The sequence below is a fragment of the Trematosphaeria pertusa genome, assembly GCF_010094035.1.
Source record: "Trematosphaeria pertusa strain CBS 122368 unplaced genomic scaffold BU26scaffold_5, whole genome shotgun sequence".
NCBI lineage: Eukaryota > Fungi > Ascomycota > Dothideomycetes > Pleosporales > Trematosphaeriaceae > Trematosphaeria > Trematosphaeria pertusa.
The window spans coordinates 196,233-206,808 of record NW_022987216.1 but is presented as its reverse complement, the minus strand read 5'-3'; the positions used below and the strand labels follow the sequence as shown (position 1 = coordinate 206,808).

Genomic DNA, 10,576 nt, shown 5'->3' with positions numbered 1-10,576 from the left:
TTCCTCCAGCGATCCCCCGCCCTCGGAATCGCACCTGCCTCTCTCGCCATGGCGTCGAACAAGGAGAACGAGACCCCCGCGCCTGTGCGTGCGTCCAAGTTCAGAGAGGCCACGATGAACAGCACGAGCTCCATCCATGCTCCGCCCGATATGCTGTGGGACGATCTGGGCATCGAGGGCCTGATTGAGAAATACAACCAGGAGGCTAATGCCCCTGCTGCTGCTGCTACTGCTGCTGCTGTTGTCCGTAAAAGACTCGAGCGAGTTGCTGTGGGCGAGAGCTCCGCGGTGATGACGCCCGCACCCGTATCCTCGGTTGCGCCTGCCGCTGAAGGACCGCTCGGCCGGTTTTCTCGTGCCGTCGCGAGCTTCTTCAATGGAGCCACGTTCTCGGCGCTCGGGAAGCGGAAGGCGGGCAATGAGCATGCAGAGAAGGGCCTCAAGGATAGAGATAGCCATGCACCTGGCCAAGCCGGAGGCGATGATGATAGGAAGAAGAGAGCTGAGGCAGCGTACAAGGAAGCCAAGGAGCTGGGCTTGCTGCCGACACCCAAGGTGTTCGTGCGCCCTGTGTCGCGGGCTCGCAAAGCTAGTATGCGTATGTCTGTCCCCGTTCTGACCAGCGTAGACGGATTGAAGGCATTCAGGCTAACTAGTGATGACGATGCAGCATCCAACCTCCTCCCAGACACACCGACGCCTACTCCGAGCGCCCTCGCCCCGCCGCAGACCCCCACGCTCCACAAGTCCCCCTCGAAGAAAGACCTCCACAAGCAGAAGAAGCTCTCCAAACGCGTCTCCGACCTCGAGCACAAGCTCGCCGAAGCCAGGAAGGAGCTTACCCTCGCCCTGGGAAGCCCCAGCGTGCCCCCCGTGCCGCCGCTCCCGTCCACCCTACCTCCAACCCCGAATAGCTCCACGAACCACTTCTGGAGCGAGAACGAGCTCTCCCCCCACAATCACGCCGAGTCCGCTTCCGCTTCCGCGTCCAAGCCCGCCGGCAAAATCACCAAGAAGCGCAAAGCCAGTGGAGCAGATAACGACGACGAATACAAGCCCATCCCAACGGATAGCGAAAAGTCGCTCGATTCCGAGCGCGAGAGCAAGAGGAGCAAGAAGAACGTGGTGCGGAAGAAGAGTTCGTCGCGGCTGACGAAGAAAAAGTCGACAGTCACGACGAAGGAGGAGGTTGTGATTGTGGTGCCGGATGGCGTTAGCGTGCCGCCAATTCCTTCGATTCCGAAGGGTGTTGATGGGAAGCGGGCTGCGGTGAGTAGAAAGGATGATGGGTATGGCGGGTTGGGGCATGAGATCTTTTGATGTTAATGTGTGTGTTTTCTTCTTCAGATCAAGCGGTTCAAGCGTTTCTTCGGCATTGGCGGGTATTAGGCGTTGGAGGGCGACGGGATGCGTTTTCGCGGCATAGCGGGTGCGAGTTTGCGTTTGCCATTGGTCTTTGAAGGCCTTTAGGATGAGTTTGCGTTGTTTGGCTTTTTGTCTTGCTTGGTTCTGTTTTACTTACTTTTTGCATGAGGTCTTGATGGCCTCCAGCATGGGTTATGCGTTCACGATGGTATGATGAGCACTTTGCTTCTTGTATACAGTTTTGGTGGATAGCAGTTTCTGGCGTGGGCTAATTCGATTGATTGAACTCTGTGTTAAAGTGCGAAGGCCTTCCGGGTGAGTGATGTAAAATTAGGGATTCGCCTCTGTTTATCCCACTGAAGGGCTTCACGCGGAGCGATACCTCATCCGGTATTCAACGTTCAGATCCAAGCTAGACCCAACACGGGTCATTAAGCGAACACGTGCGGCTTTCATTCCGACCCAGCGCCCAGGTCTTGGATTCAGGAACGAGCATCTGCGTTCCTGCGGATTCACTTCACTCCATTATAACTTGCTTTCGCATCGGCTGCGTATCGTGCTCTGCAGGCCTTCAGCCTCCCTTTTCCAACAAAGAGCATCCCCAGACATGCGGCGCTCCATCTTACGCTGGGGAGCCGCAGGGCCTGACCCTCATTGCCTGTTCCTGACACCTGAACGCCAAAAATATCTGTCTCGCACCCGTTTCACCTGCATAACCTGCGCACCTCAGATCTCAAGCGATCTCGAGTCTTAAGATAGCAGTCGAGGCCCTTCCGAGGCTCAGCGCTTCGCCGGGACGACCGCGCGCTTGTTCATCGTCGTCGAGTGTGCTCATCTTCTCTAAGCAGCTTCTCGGAGTCGTCGGACTGCTGGCGGGGGTCGACAATGGCGATCTTGTGCCTTGCGGATTCTTACGTATGAGGCGCTCCGCCGCTATTCAGGGCGTCGGGTGACTACTGAGCGGGCGCACAATCGCCCTTGGCCGACGCTTTGTCGTCGGCCAAGAGAGCGCAGCTTCAGCGTTCTCGCGGCGTTTGTCGGCGGCAATGGGACGCGTCAGGCTCAAAGACAACCTCTAGTAGTGCCATCGCCGGCTTTAAGAAGATCGAGGCCCAGCACTTAGCTCGCCGGTAAGCCGCCTGCATTAGAGCGTCGAGCGTGAGTAGCACCGCCACAAATCCACGCAAGCCGTCGAACAAAAGAAAAATCCTGTTAGCTGTCGAGCACCAAGCCTGAAGCCCGGCGTCTATCTTAACAAGGACGGTCCGCCGACTGCTTGCGCAGCTCGAGCCGCTAGATCCGTCCCTCGGCGTTGAAACACTTTCCAGGCCTGACTCCATACGCGTCATCACCGTCGTTCGCCTCCCTGCGCATAAGACCTCGACATAGAGCCGTCACCTCTGGCCTGCACTCACCTACGTTTCCTATTCCTCTTGGCCGTTTCCTACTCCGCCTTTGCTGCGTTACCGTCCTCTTGGCCTTGTGCTCACCCAGGGTCTTTTTCCGCGCAGAGTATAGGCTGCTGAAGAGGTACGCTCCACCTGTGCCTATTATTGGCGCCAGACTCGACTCTAACTCGCTGAGCGTCAGGTTACCTTCTGCCCGACCCACCGCCTGGGCTCGCTGTATATACCATAGGGCCGCCCGAATATAATCGTCATTCCCACCCGCCTCCCACCCATAATGAAGTATTTGACGCTGGCGCTGGCCGCGCAGTTGGTGACGTCGACAACCGCGTTCAAGCTGGTTCCGCGAGAGGTAAGCGCTCTCTTGGCTTCCCCACGATCTCGTATCCGACAGCAATCCTCCCGGCTGGGCATCGGCATCTATCCGAGATTGCGAGAGCCTGCACGCCGACGTTTCTGAGTAGAAACGAGCTGACTTGGGTAGAATCCGAGGGTAGTAGCGCTCGATATCCAACGACGACACGTTGTCAACCCCATTGCACACGACCGGTTACGACGGCGGCAGAAAACGGTCCAGCAGACGCTTGACAACCTCGAGACGCTCTACTTCGCGAACGCAAGCTTAGGCACGCCCGAGCAGAGTCTACGGTTACACATCGACACCGGCAGTAGCGATCTGTGGGCCAATGCTGCGGATTCGTCGCTCTGCTCATCAGGCGGCAACGAGTGCTCCGAGTCGGGGACGTATGATGCGAACTCCTCGTCAACGTACACGTACGTCAACAGCGTCTTCAACATCTCATACGTAGACGGCTCGGGCGCGTCGGGAGACTATGCGACGGACACTTTTACATTCGGCGGCAAGACCATCGACGACCTGCAGTTCGGCATTGGATACGAATCGACTTCGCCCGAAGGTATTCTCGGCATTGGATATACCATCAATGAGGTCCAGGTCAACCGCGCTGGCCTGAAGGCATACCCAAACTTGCCGCAGAAGCTCGTCGACGACGGCGACATCACCACCAACGCCTACTCGCTCTGGTTGAACGACTTGGATGCGTCGACGGGAAGCATCCTGTTTGGCGGCGTCGACACGGACAAGTACGAGGGCACACTGAGCAAACTCCCCATCGTCCCCGAGCAGGGCATCTACGCCGAGTTTATCATCGCGCTGACGGGCATGGGCATGAACGGCAACGCTGGCTCCCTTTTCGATAACGAAACCATCGCCGTGCTCCTCGACTCCGGATCCTCGCTCATGTACCTCCCCGACAACGTCGTACGCGCCCTGTACCAGACGTACAATGCGCAGTACGACTCCTCGCAAGGCGCTGCCTTCGTCGACTGCGACCTCGCTAACCAGGACGGCTCGCTCGAATTCACCTTTTCCGAGCCCACCATCTCCGTCCCGCTCAACGAGCTCGTCATCGTCGCCGGCTACCAGGGCGGCGAACCCGTCTGCATCCTCGGTGTCGGCCCTGCCGGCGACTCTATCTCTGTCCTCGGCGACACCTTCCTGCGCTCTGCGTACGTCGTGTACGACCTCGAGAACAACGAGATTGCCCTCGCGCAGACGAACTTCAACGCTACCAGCTCCAATATCCAGGAGATTCAGTCCGGAGAGGACGGCGTACCGAACGCCTCAGAAGTCGCCAACGCCGTTTCTTCGCTCGCCGTCGGCTCCGGTGGCGGCAGGATAAACGGCCCGAGCATCAATCCTAGCGGTGTTGTGGGTGCGACAGGATCCCGTGGTGCGGGAATGCCGGCGGCTACGGCGAATCCGTGGCACGCGGCCGGCGCGGCGGCAGCGGGCGCGGGGATTCTGCTAGGGTTCAACGGGTTCTGATCCCGCGTAGAGCATTTCATTGTGGTTTTGAATCTTCGATCTTTGCGCACTTGGGCTGCATTCGGCGGCGTTCATTGGGCTGGATACGGAGTAAAGGTGCTGCATTGGGTATGGTTGGCATTTTGGGTCTGACTGGGATGTGCTGCATACGATAAGCTAGGGATCACCTATTTGACTTGGCAGAGTATGTATATAGCGCTGAGGTGGCGGCTGGGGGAGAGGCTGTGGAAAATGATCATGATGAAGTATATACTACTAAGCGTGTCAACTGTGGGGTCCTTGATTCATAGAGCTGGAGCGTGTGGTCCACATAGTGAGATGGCTGATGAACCGAAGTGAGCTAATCCCACCCCATGCCATCCCAAAGCACTCATGCCGACGCTTACGTAGGTATCTATACAACCCACACGAAGCAAGCAAGGCACCAAAACCTTCGGTTCGCCAGTGCCATATTCCACTCCTCCCTTGCAGCGAGCGCGCGCGACCAAAACGTGCCCTTCGGCGCGTCGATGCGGATGGGCGTCCCCCCAATAGCACTCGCTCGCTTGGTCGTCATCGTTCGTCCCAGCTCCGCCTCCATTTCGTTACTGTGGTGGAGAAGCGGATAGATAGATGTCCCCTCCTTCATCAGTATGGCTGGCGGTGCTGCGGGGGCTCTTATGTGCTTGGTTTTCGCTCATAGCATAGCGGCTGGAGGGATGGGAAGACACCTACTCATGGAGGAGGTGTCGATAGCTGACGGCTTCTCTTTCTCGGTCGGGCGGTAGGGCGGCTGAGCTGATTGCGGGATCTCCTCTGGAGTGCCTGTGGGAGTCTTGCTGCGGTTGCGGTTGTGGCCGTGGCGTTTCTTTCTATCGTGGAGACAGATGCAAAAATCCCCAAGATCGTCTGTGCTTCGCTTCTACGCGCGCGCGAGGTTTCTTGCACTACCACTCCCAGGAACGACGGACGGGGTTGAACTCCTGCGTAAAAGAGGTTGGGGATGAATGAAAAACCGCGCTTGTCTGCACTCAGTCGGTCAGAACGAGCGAATCGAATCGGACTAGAATCGAACCTGGTAGCGCAGTATGGATGGCGCTTGTGCAGCTGCTGTCAGTCTCTTGAGCAGTTCAGCCCCCTCTGCACTCTTGATAGCTGAGGGAGCGGTTGACTAAAACCCTGAGCATCCGTTCGTATGCCCTCGCTGCGAGTGGAAACTAAAAGGGCAATGGAGACGACGACATGTGGAAATTTTCCCTCCTTGCTTAAGACCATGCGAGCAATTGAGATGAGGGGCTGGTATAAATATCAGATTTACTAACCTCAGGGACCGGCGAGCTGCTTCCATTGATACATGCCAGATGGCGCCTGTGCTAAAGTACCCACTCCAGCGAGCTATGCGCGTGGTAGCGGACCCGAGCTAAAAGAAATAAATTCAGAGACACGGTTGCCATGTGGATCCGTCTGCCTGGAGGTCTTATCGTGGAAAGGCACCTACGCCTTGCTCTTCCCCAGGGACCACCACTACGGCAGTGAGTACCACCGCGTTAGGATCCCGATCTGTTGGCGGATATATAAGGCGTCATAACTGAAAGAGCAGAAGGATTGGCGATCCTTTTGCTCCTGAAATGATCCATGTGTCCTCCTTCTCTACAAAAGTAAAGTGGTGGGACCCCGTTGGCTCGGCTCGACTTCGTTCGCACGCTAACCATGGGTATATAAAAGACGCCATTCTTTTCCTTCACTTCTTCCCACACTTCATCCACGAGGCGCTAGGTAACTAAGCCGGACTCAGAGAGTAGAGGTGTGTATCTCTACGTAGCTGAACTAAAAACGTTTGGAAAACACTGTCATAGGAAGGCCCCTCGTCGCACTTGCCAGCGTCCTATACTGTGGCAGCACGCGTTTCGCAGGACTGAAAGGCGTCCCTAGTCAAGCGTATGGTGGGTCTGAGATCACGGTGAGGGGATTGCAAGAGAGCGCTGCATGGGCTGGACGTTTGTTGGCTTGAAGTACGGCGGAAGAGGGGATGGAGGTGAGCATCACAGCGTGCTGATAGAACTCCGCGGCTGCTTGCCGGAGGTGGCAGAATAAAAGGAAATGAGTCCAGTCTTCGCGAGGAGGGAATGACTCCATGTCCGCTGACAGTTCGTCTTCGCAAGAAGTAAGTATCCTGCAGTTCTTTACCCCCTGATTGTGGGTATATAAGCTACTTCAGTTTTTTAGTAACGCTGCTTCCCTCACTCCGAAGCACTAAGCCGCAATCGCGGGACTAAAATCCTGATTCAGCAAACCTATATTGTGCCCCTGTAGCCGCTGGACTAAAAGCATATTCCCCCGTCTGGCATGTGCAGTACCTTCTGTTTTCCCTCCGGGATCACTTGTTTTCCTAGGAATTGAAAACCACCTGGCGAAGGAACTCATGGCTCTTCTGTGTGCTCCGGTAGGACCACGGCGTTGTTGTTCATGAGACTTTTGAATAAGTCTTGAGATGCAGCAGCATGGGAAAATGCGAAGATGGTGAGTGTCATCGCACGTCCCGATGATACTGGCACGAAGCTCTGCTCTTACTTCCGTCTCTCCACGCGAGATGACGCATAGCTGGCTATTAGTGCGTCTTCATCTAATGCCCAGTATTGCGCCCGGGATCAAGTATAAAGTCTTTCCTCTTCGCGTCAAAGTTAGCTTCTACTACACACACTCGCCTCCCTGGGAGTTATTTCTACCCTAAAAGACACACGCAAAGCTGAAAATGTTCTCTGGCCTGGGGCTGAACTAAAACTTGCTAGTATGCTTGCACATGCTAGCGGTCGCGCCGCTAGATCTAGTTAGCTCAGGCGAAGTGTGGATATGGAAGGCTGAGGTGCTTCAAGCCTTATGGGAATATCAAGCGATACCGGAGAATCGAAGCGAGGGTAGTCTAGCAAGATGAGCTGTCGCATGCAGGTATGATGGATGATGCAGAGCATCACTGCACTTGAACGACTTACAGACCCGATTTTTTCTCCACCCCTCGCCCTCTATCAATCTGTCGTTGCCATTATTTTCACATCCGAGACATTTGACGCTCGCAGCGGCTTTTCTAGTGCGCTCGCTCATCCATCGTCTTCCACTCTCTACGCTCCACATAGACAGATGTAAGTGTCGGTATCTTTGAAGCTCTCCGCGCACTCGACTTATATTTCTCGAATGATTGCCCCGTAGGCATCGGGGATCTCGTACTTTATCTTTCGAAGCCGAGGTTCTCCATCCCGGCTATGTTGTCCAGTGAATTTGGACAATGAATTTGGACACAACAGCACACGAACGAAGCAAGCGCCAATCTTTTGAACTTCGATGGCTGGGCTCAAAGAGACCCATGTTTCGATACTTTGTCGTCTTGTGGCTTCCCTAGTTCTCCCTCCGATATAAAGGGCGTCATACTACACTTTCAGGCTTTATGAAAGGAACGCGAAACCTGGTGCCATGGCTCTTCCCGGATGAAAATGGCACAAGGCTCCTTTTCGCTCGCTCTACCTTCACAGCAGCATACCGAGATCAATTTTTGATTTTAGTGGCTATTCCTTGCTCCAGAGCCAGTCGTCTTTCATCCCGACGTCAATAGTTCTGCTCGAAACTTCTAGATCATTGCGCGGCTACGTAATACGGCTCAATGCGATAAAGGCCGGAGCAGTGCGTCTCGCATCAAACGCAATGCTCATGAATTTCGCGGTCCGAACATGCGACAGCAGCCAGCATGCCACATGGACGACATGGCAATCCGCTTTTCGGTCCCCTTCCAAGCATCGTGGGCCAGTTGGCTGGTTTTCATCGCTTCACGCACGGCGAGATCCTTCCAGCAGTATTCCGGCTCAATCTGCGAAAGTTTGAAGGCCTGAATCTTCTTCTAATACCCGGTCTCCTCCATACGTCGCGATTGGCGGCACCTCTCGAACCGTCAGCATACTCGCCACACGTGAAGTCTTCTGGTTTCGTACGCAGGCAGCGGTAACTTTTCAGTCTGCGTTCACTCGGCCATTGCGCTTCGACGGGTTCCGGGAGATTTGGACGGCTTGCTTCGATTCTTGGACTTTTGGAACAAGACACCTACTGCATTGTCTTCCATGAGTTTGCTTCAACATCTTGAGCTTTCGTTGAGATTTGAACTGGGGGGTGGAGCGAAGGCCGGCCTGAGTGTCCCGAGTGAGATATCCAACCGGAACCATAATCGGTCTATCGTACTGCCTGCCGCCAGTCCGGAACATAATGAGGAGGAATGGAGTTTCGGATATCTCGCAATACCTCTCCCCTCGCCCTCCGCTGGGTCTCCAACTCCCACATCCAAGGCTTGACATGACCGTTTTCGGCAGCATACATACGTGTGATAACTGTTTTTAGCTCTGTCGAAAGAGAAACGCGTCCCGTGCCTCACATCGCCTTCCGCAATGATGCTTTCGACAATCCAGAGCATGCGAACTTGCAATAAGCCTTTCAGCTCCAGACAGAGATCCACATATCCACTCAGGAGTTGTTCGGCGGTCCTTCGACGGAGAGGAGAATCGGAGGTGCCATCGTTCGTGTGTAGTGTGAGCTGCTCGATCGAATATTGTGCAAGATGTGGTGGACTGGGAGCGGAAAGAGACTCCGTTTTATACCTGTGGGCCTCGCGCGCAGCGTTCATGGCTGTCCGCCCTCACTGCCCTTTTGCTGGTGTTGTTTGCGCCCTTTTCGATGACCATCGTCATTGTTAAGGAACTTTCTGGGGCTCCTTTTTTGTTGGCAGCTTCGTGCCATGGTTCGCGGTGGGCTACGCCCTCATCCGCGCCCGAACCGTTCTTTTCTGTCGACTTATGCCACCTGCCCGTGGTTCTGTGATACCCTGTTCCCTTCTCTTAATTTTGGCGTCTTTTGAGTCCTTTTGTGCGTAGGCGTAGTCAGCATAACCTCTATAGGTTGGTGACTTAAAACGAGAGAAATCAATCAATCAATCACTCAGGAGTTTCTTGCGACCTCCTCGGAGCCTCCTGCGCGCCCAGCCACAGCCAACGGGGGAGGGGGAACGAAGGAGAACTCCCCCACACGAGCTGTCGTAGTGCACTCTAGTCGCAACGCGACTCCCAGGCCTTGGCCTTGAGTCCAGATTGCACAGCGCAGCGCCGAAAAACTGGGACTCTCATCACGTCTTCCCTCACCTACTTTTACAGCTCTCGCCCCCAGGAGCACATTATCCATATGCCCAGAGCTTTGTATCCAAGCAGAGAAATCCCTATAAGCCAATTCTTGTTATCATTCTGGTATGTAGATCCGAGGAAGGCCAGCACACTGCCATGCCTCAAGTCACAATTCAATCGAGGTGGGATAAAAAGTGGACAAAGAGTACTGAAGCAAGCCACACCACGTCCGCGGAAAGTCCGACGAGGTCTTCCCGCTCGCGGACATGCAGACTGCGCAGTGCATCTCTAAACCTCCATTGTGTGGCGAGGACTCCAAGGACGAGAGTTGACGCCTTTTAGTGCGCCAGACAAGTTGTCACCTTTGAGCGTGTACGTTTGTAGTGCAGGGAAAGGACGCTTGCAGTGACATATAGTCGTGTAAACAGTCCTTCAAACAGACGCAGATGCCGCATCAATCTCTCAAAGTGTCCGAGTATGAGGCGGCGGCAGCCCAAGCGGTTCCAGGAGAAGCAGAAAGCTCCATATGGAAGTTTTATCCCACTTTTGAACCCCACAGCAGCAATAGATACCTCCTCTTACACTTTCAGAGAGAGACGCGTTTGAAGACTGACAGCTTCCAGTCTCCCATGACAAAGCTGTGCTGGCGTTTTTAGTCCTTTCGGACGTTGAAATATAGCCTGGACGTTTTGGAGAGCGCAGGGCTCTTTTAGAGATATCGTGAGCTTGTATGTCGACTTTACTACGCGCCTTCGTAAACTGTGTGTGGGGTGGAAAGGAACACCCAGAGCGGGCGTCAGGGCTTCAGAACTGGCGAATAGCTGAAG

General features: G+C 54.9%; 3 protein-coding genes across 3 annotated transcripts; 2 read left to right on the top strand and 1 right to left on the bottom strand.

The window, feature by feature from the left end:
* Window positions 1–23: 23 nt before the first annotated feature.
* On the top strand, window positions 24–1,625 carry BU26DRAFT_517376 (uncharacterized protein). The gene is made up of 2 exons (XM_033828564.1): window positions 24–598; window positions 671–1,625. Exons 1-2 carry the CDS (start codon window positions 49–51, stop codon window positions 1,318–1,320), a joined length of 1,200 nt encoding a protein of 399 aa, XP_033685549.1. The 5' UTR covers window positions 24–48; the 3' UTR covers window positions 1,321–1,625.
* Window positions 1,626–2,922: 1,297 nt separating this feature from the next.
* BU26DRAFT_591417 (acid protease) lies at window positions 2,923–4,782 on the top strand. Its single transcript, XM_033834797.1, has 2 exons — window positions 2,923–3,123; window positions 3,256–4,782. The coding sequence occupies exons 1-2, from the start codon at window positions 3,049–3,051 to the stop codon at window positions 4,618–4,620; spliced, it is 1,440 nt and encodes a 479-aa protein (XP_033685548.1). The 5' UTR covers window positions 2,923–3,048; the 3' UTR covers window positions 4,621–4,782.
* A 3,869-nt stretch (window positions 4,783–8,651) lies between these two features.
* Window positions 8,652–9,414, bottom strand: BU26DRAFT_265432 (uncharacterized protein). The gene has a single exon (XM_033821305.1). The coding sequence runs from the start codon at window positions 9,257–9,259 to the stop codon at window positions 8,714–8,716; it is 546 nt and encodes a 181-aa protein (XP_033685547.1). The 5' UTR covers window positions 9,260–9,414; the 3' UTR covers window positions 8,652–8,713.
* Between the last annotated feature and the right edge of the window lie 1,162 nt (window positions 9,415–10,576).

What these genes read in the sequence shown, in the direction of transcription:
- BU26DRAFT_517376 (XM_033828564.1), top strand. Translation starts at nt 49, where the DNA reads ATGGCGTCGAACAAGGAGAACGAGACCCCCGCGCCTGTGCGTGCGTCC. An exon ending in GGCTCGCAAAGCTAGTATGC is followed by an intron (nt 599 to 670) that starts GTATGTCTGTCC and finishes ATGACGATGCAG; the next exon opens with CATCCAACCTCCTCCCAGAC.
- BU26DRAFT_591417 (XM_033834797.1), top strand. Translation starts at nt 3,049, where the DNA reads ATGAAGTATTTGACGCTGGCGCTGGCCGCGCAGTTGGTGACGTCGACA. An exon ending in TCAAGCTGGTTCCGCGAGAG is followed by an intron (nt 3,124 to 3,255) that starts GTAAGCGCTCTC and finishes TGACTTGGGTAG; the next exon opens with AATCCGAGGGTAGTAGCGCT.
- BU26DRAFT_265432 (XM_033821305.1), bottom strand. Translation starts at nt 9,259, where the DNA reads ATGAACGCTGCGCGCGAGGCCCACAGGTATAAAACGGAGTCTCTTTCC.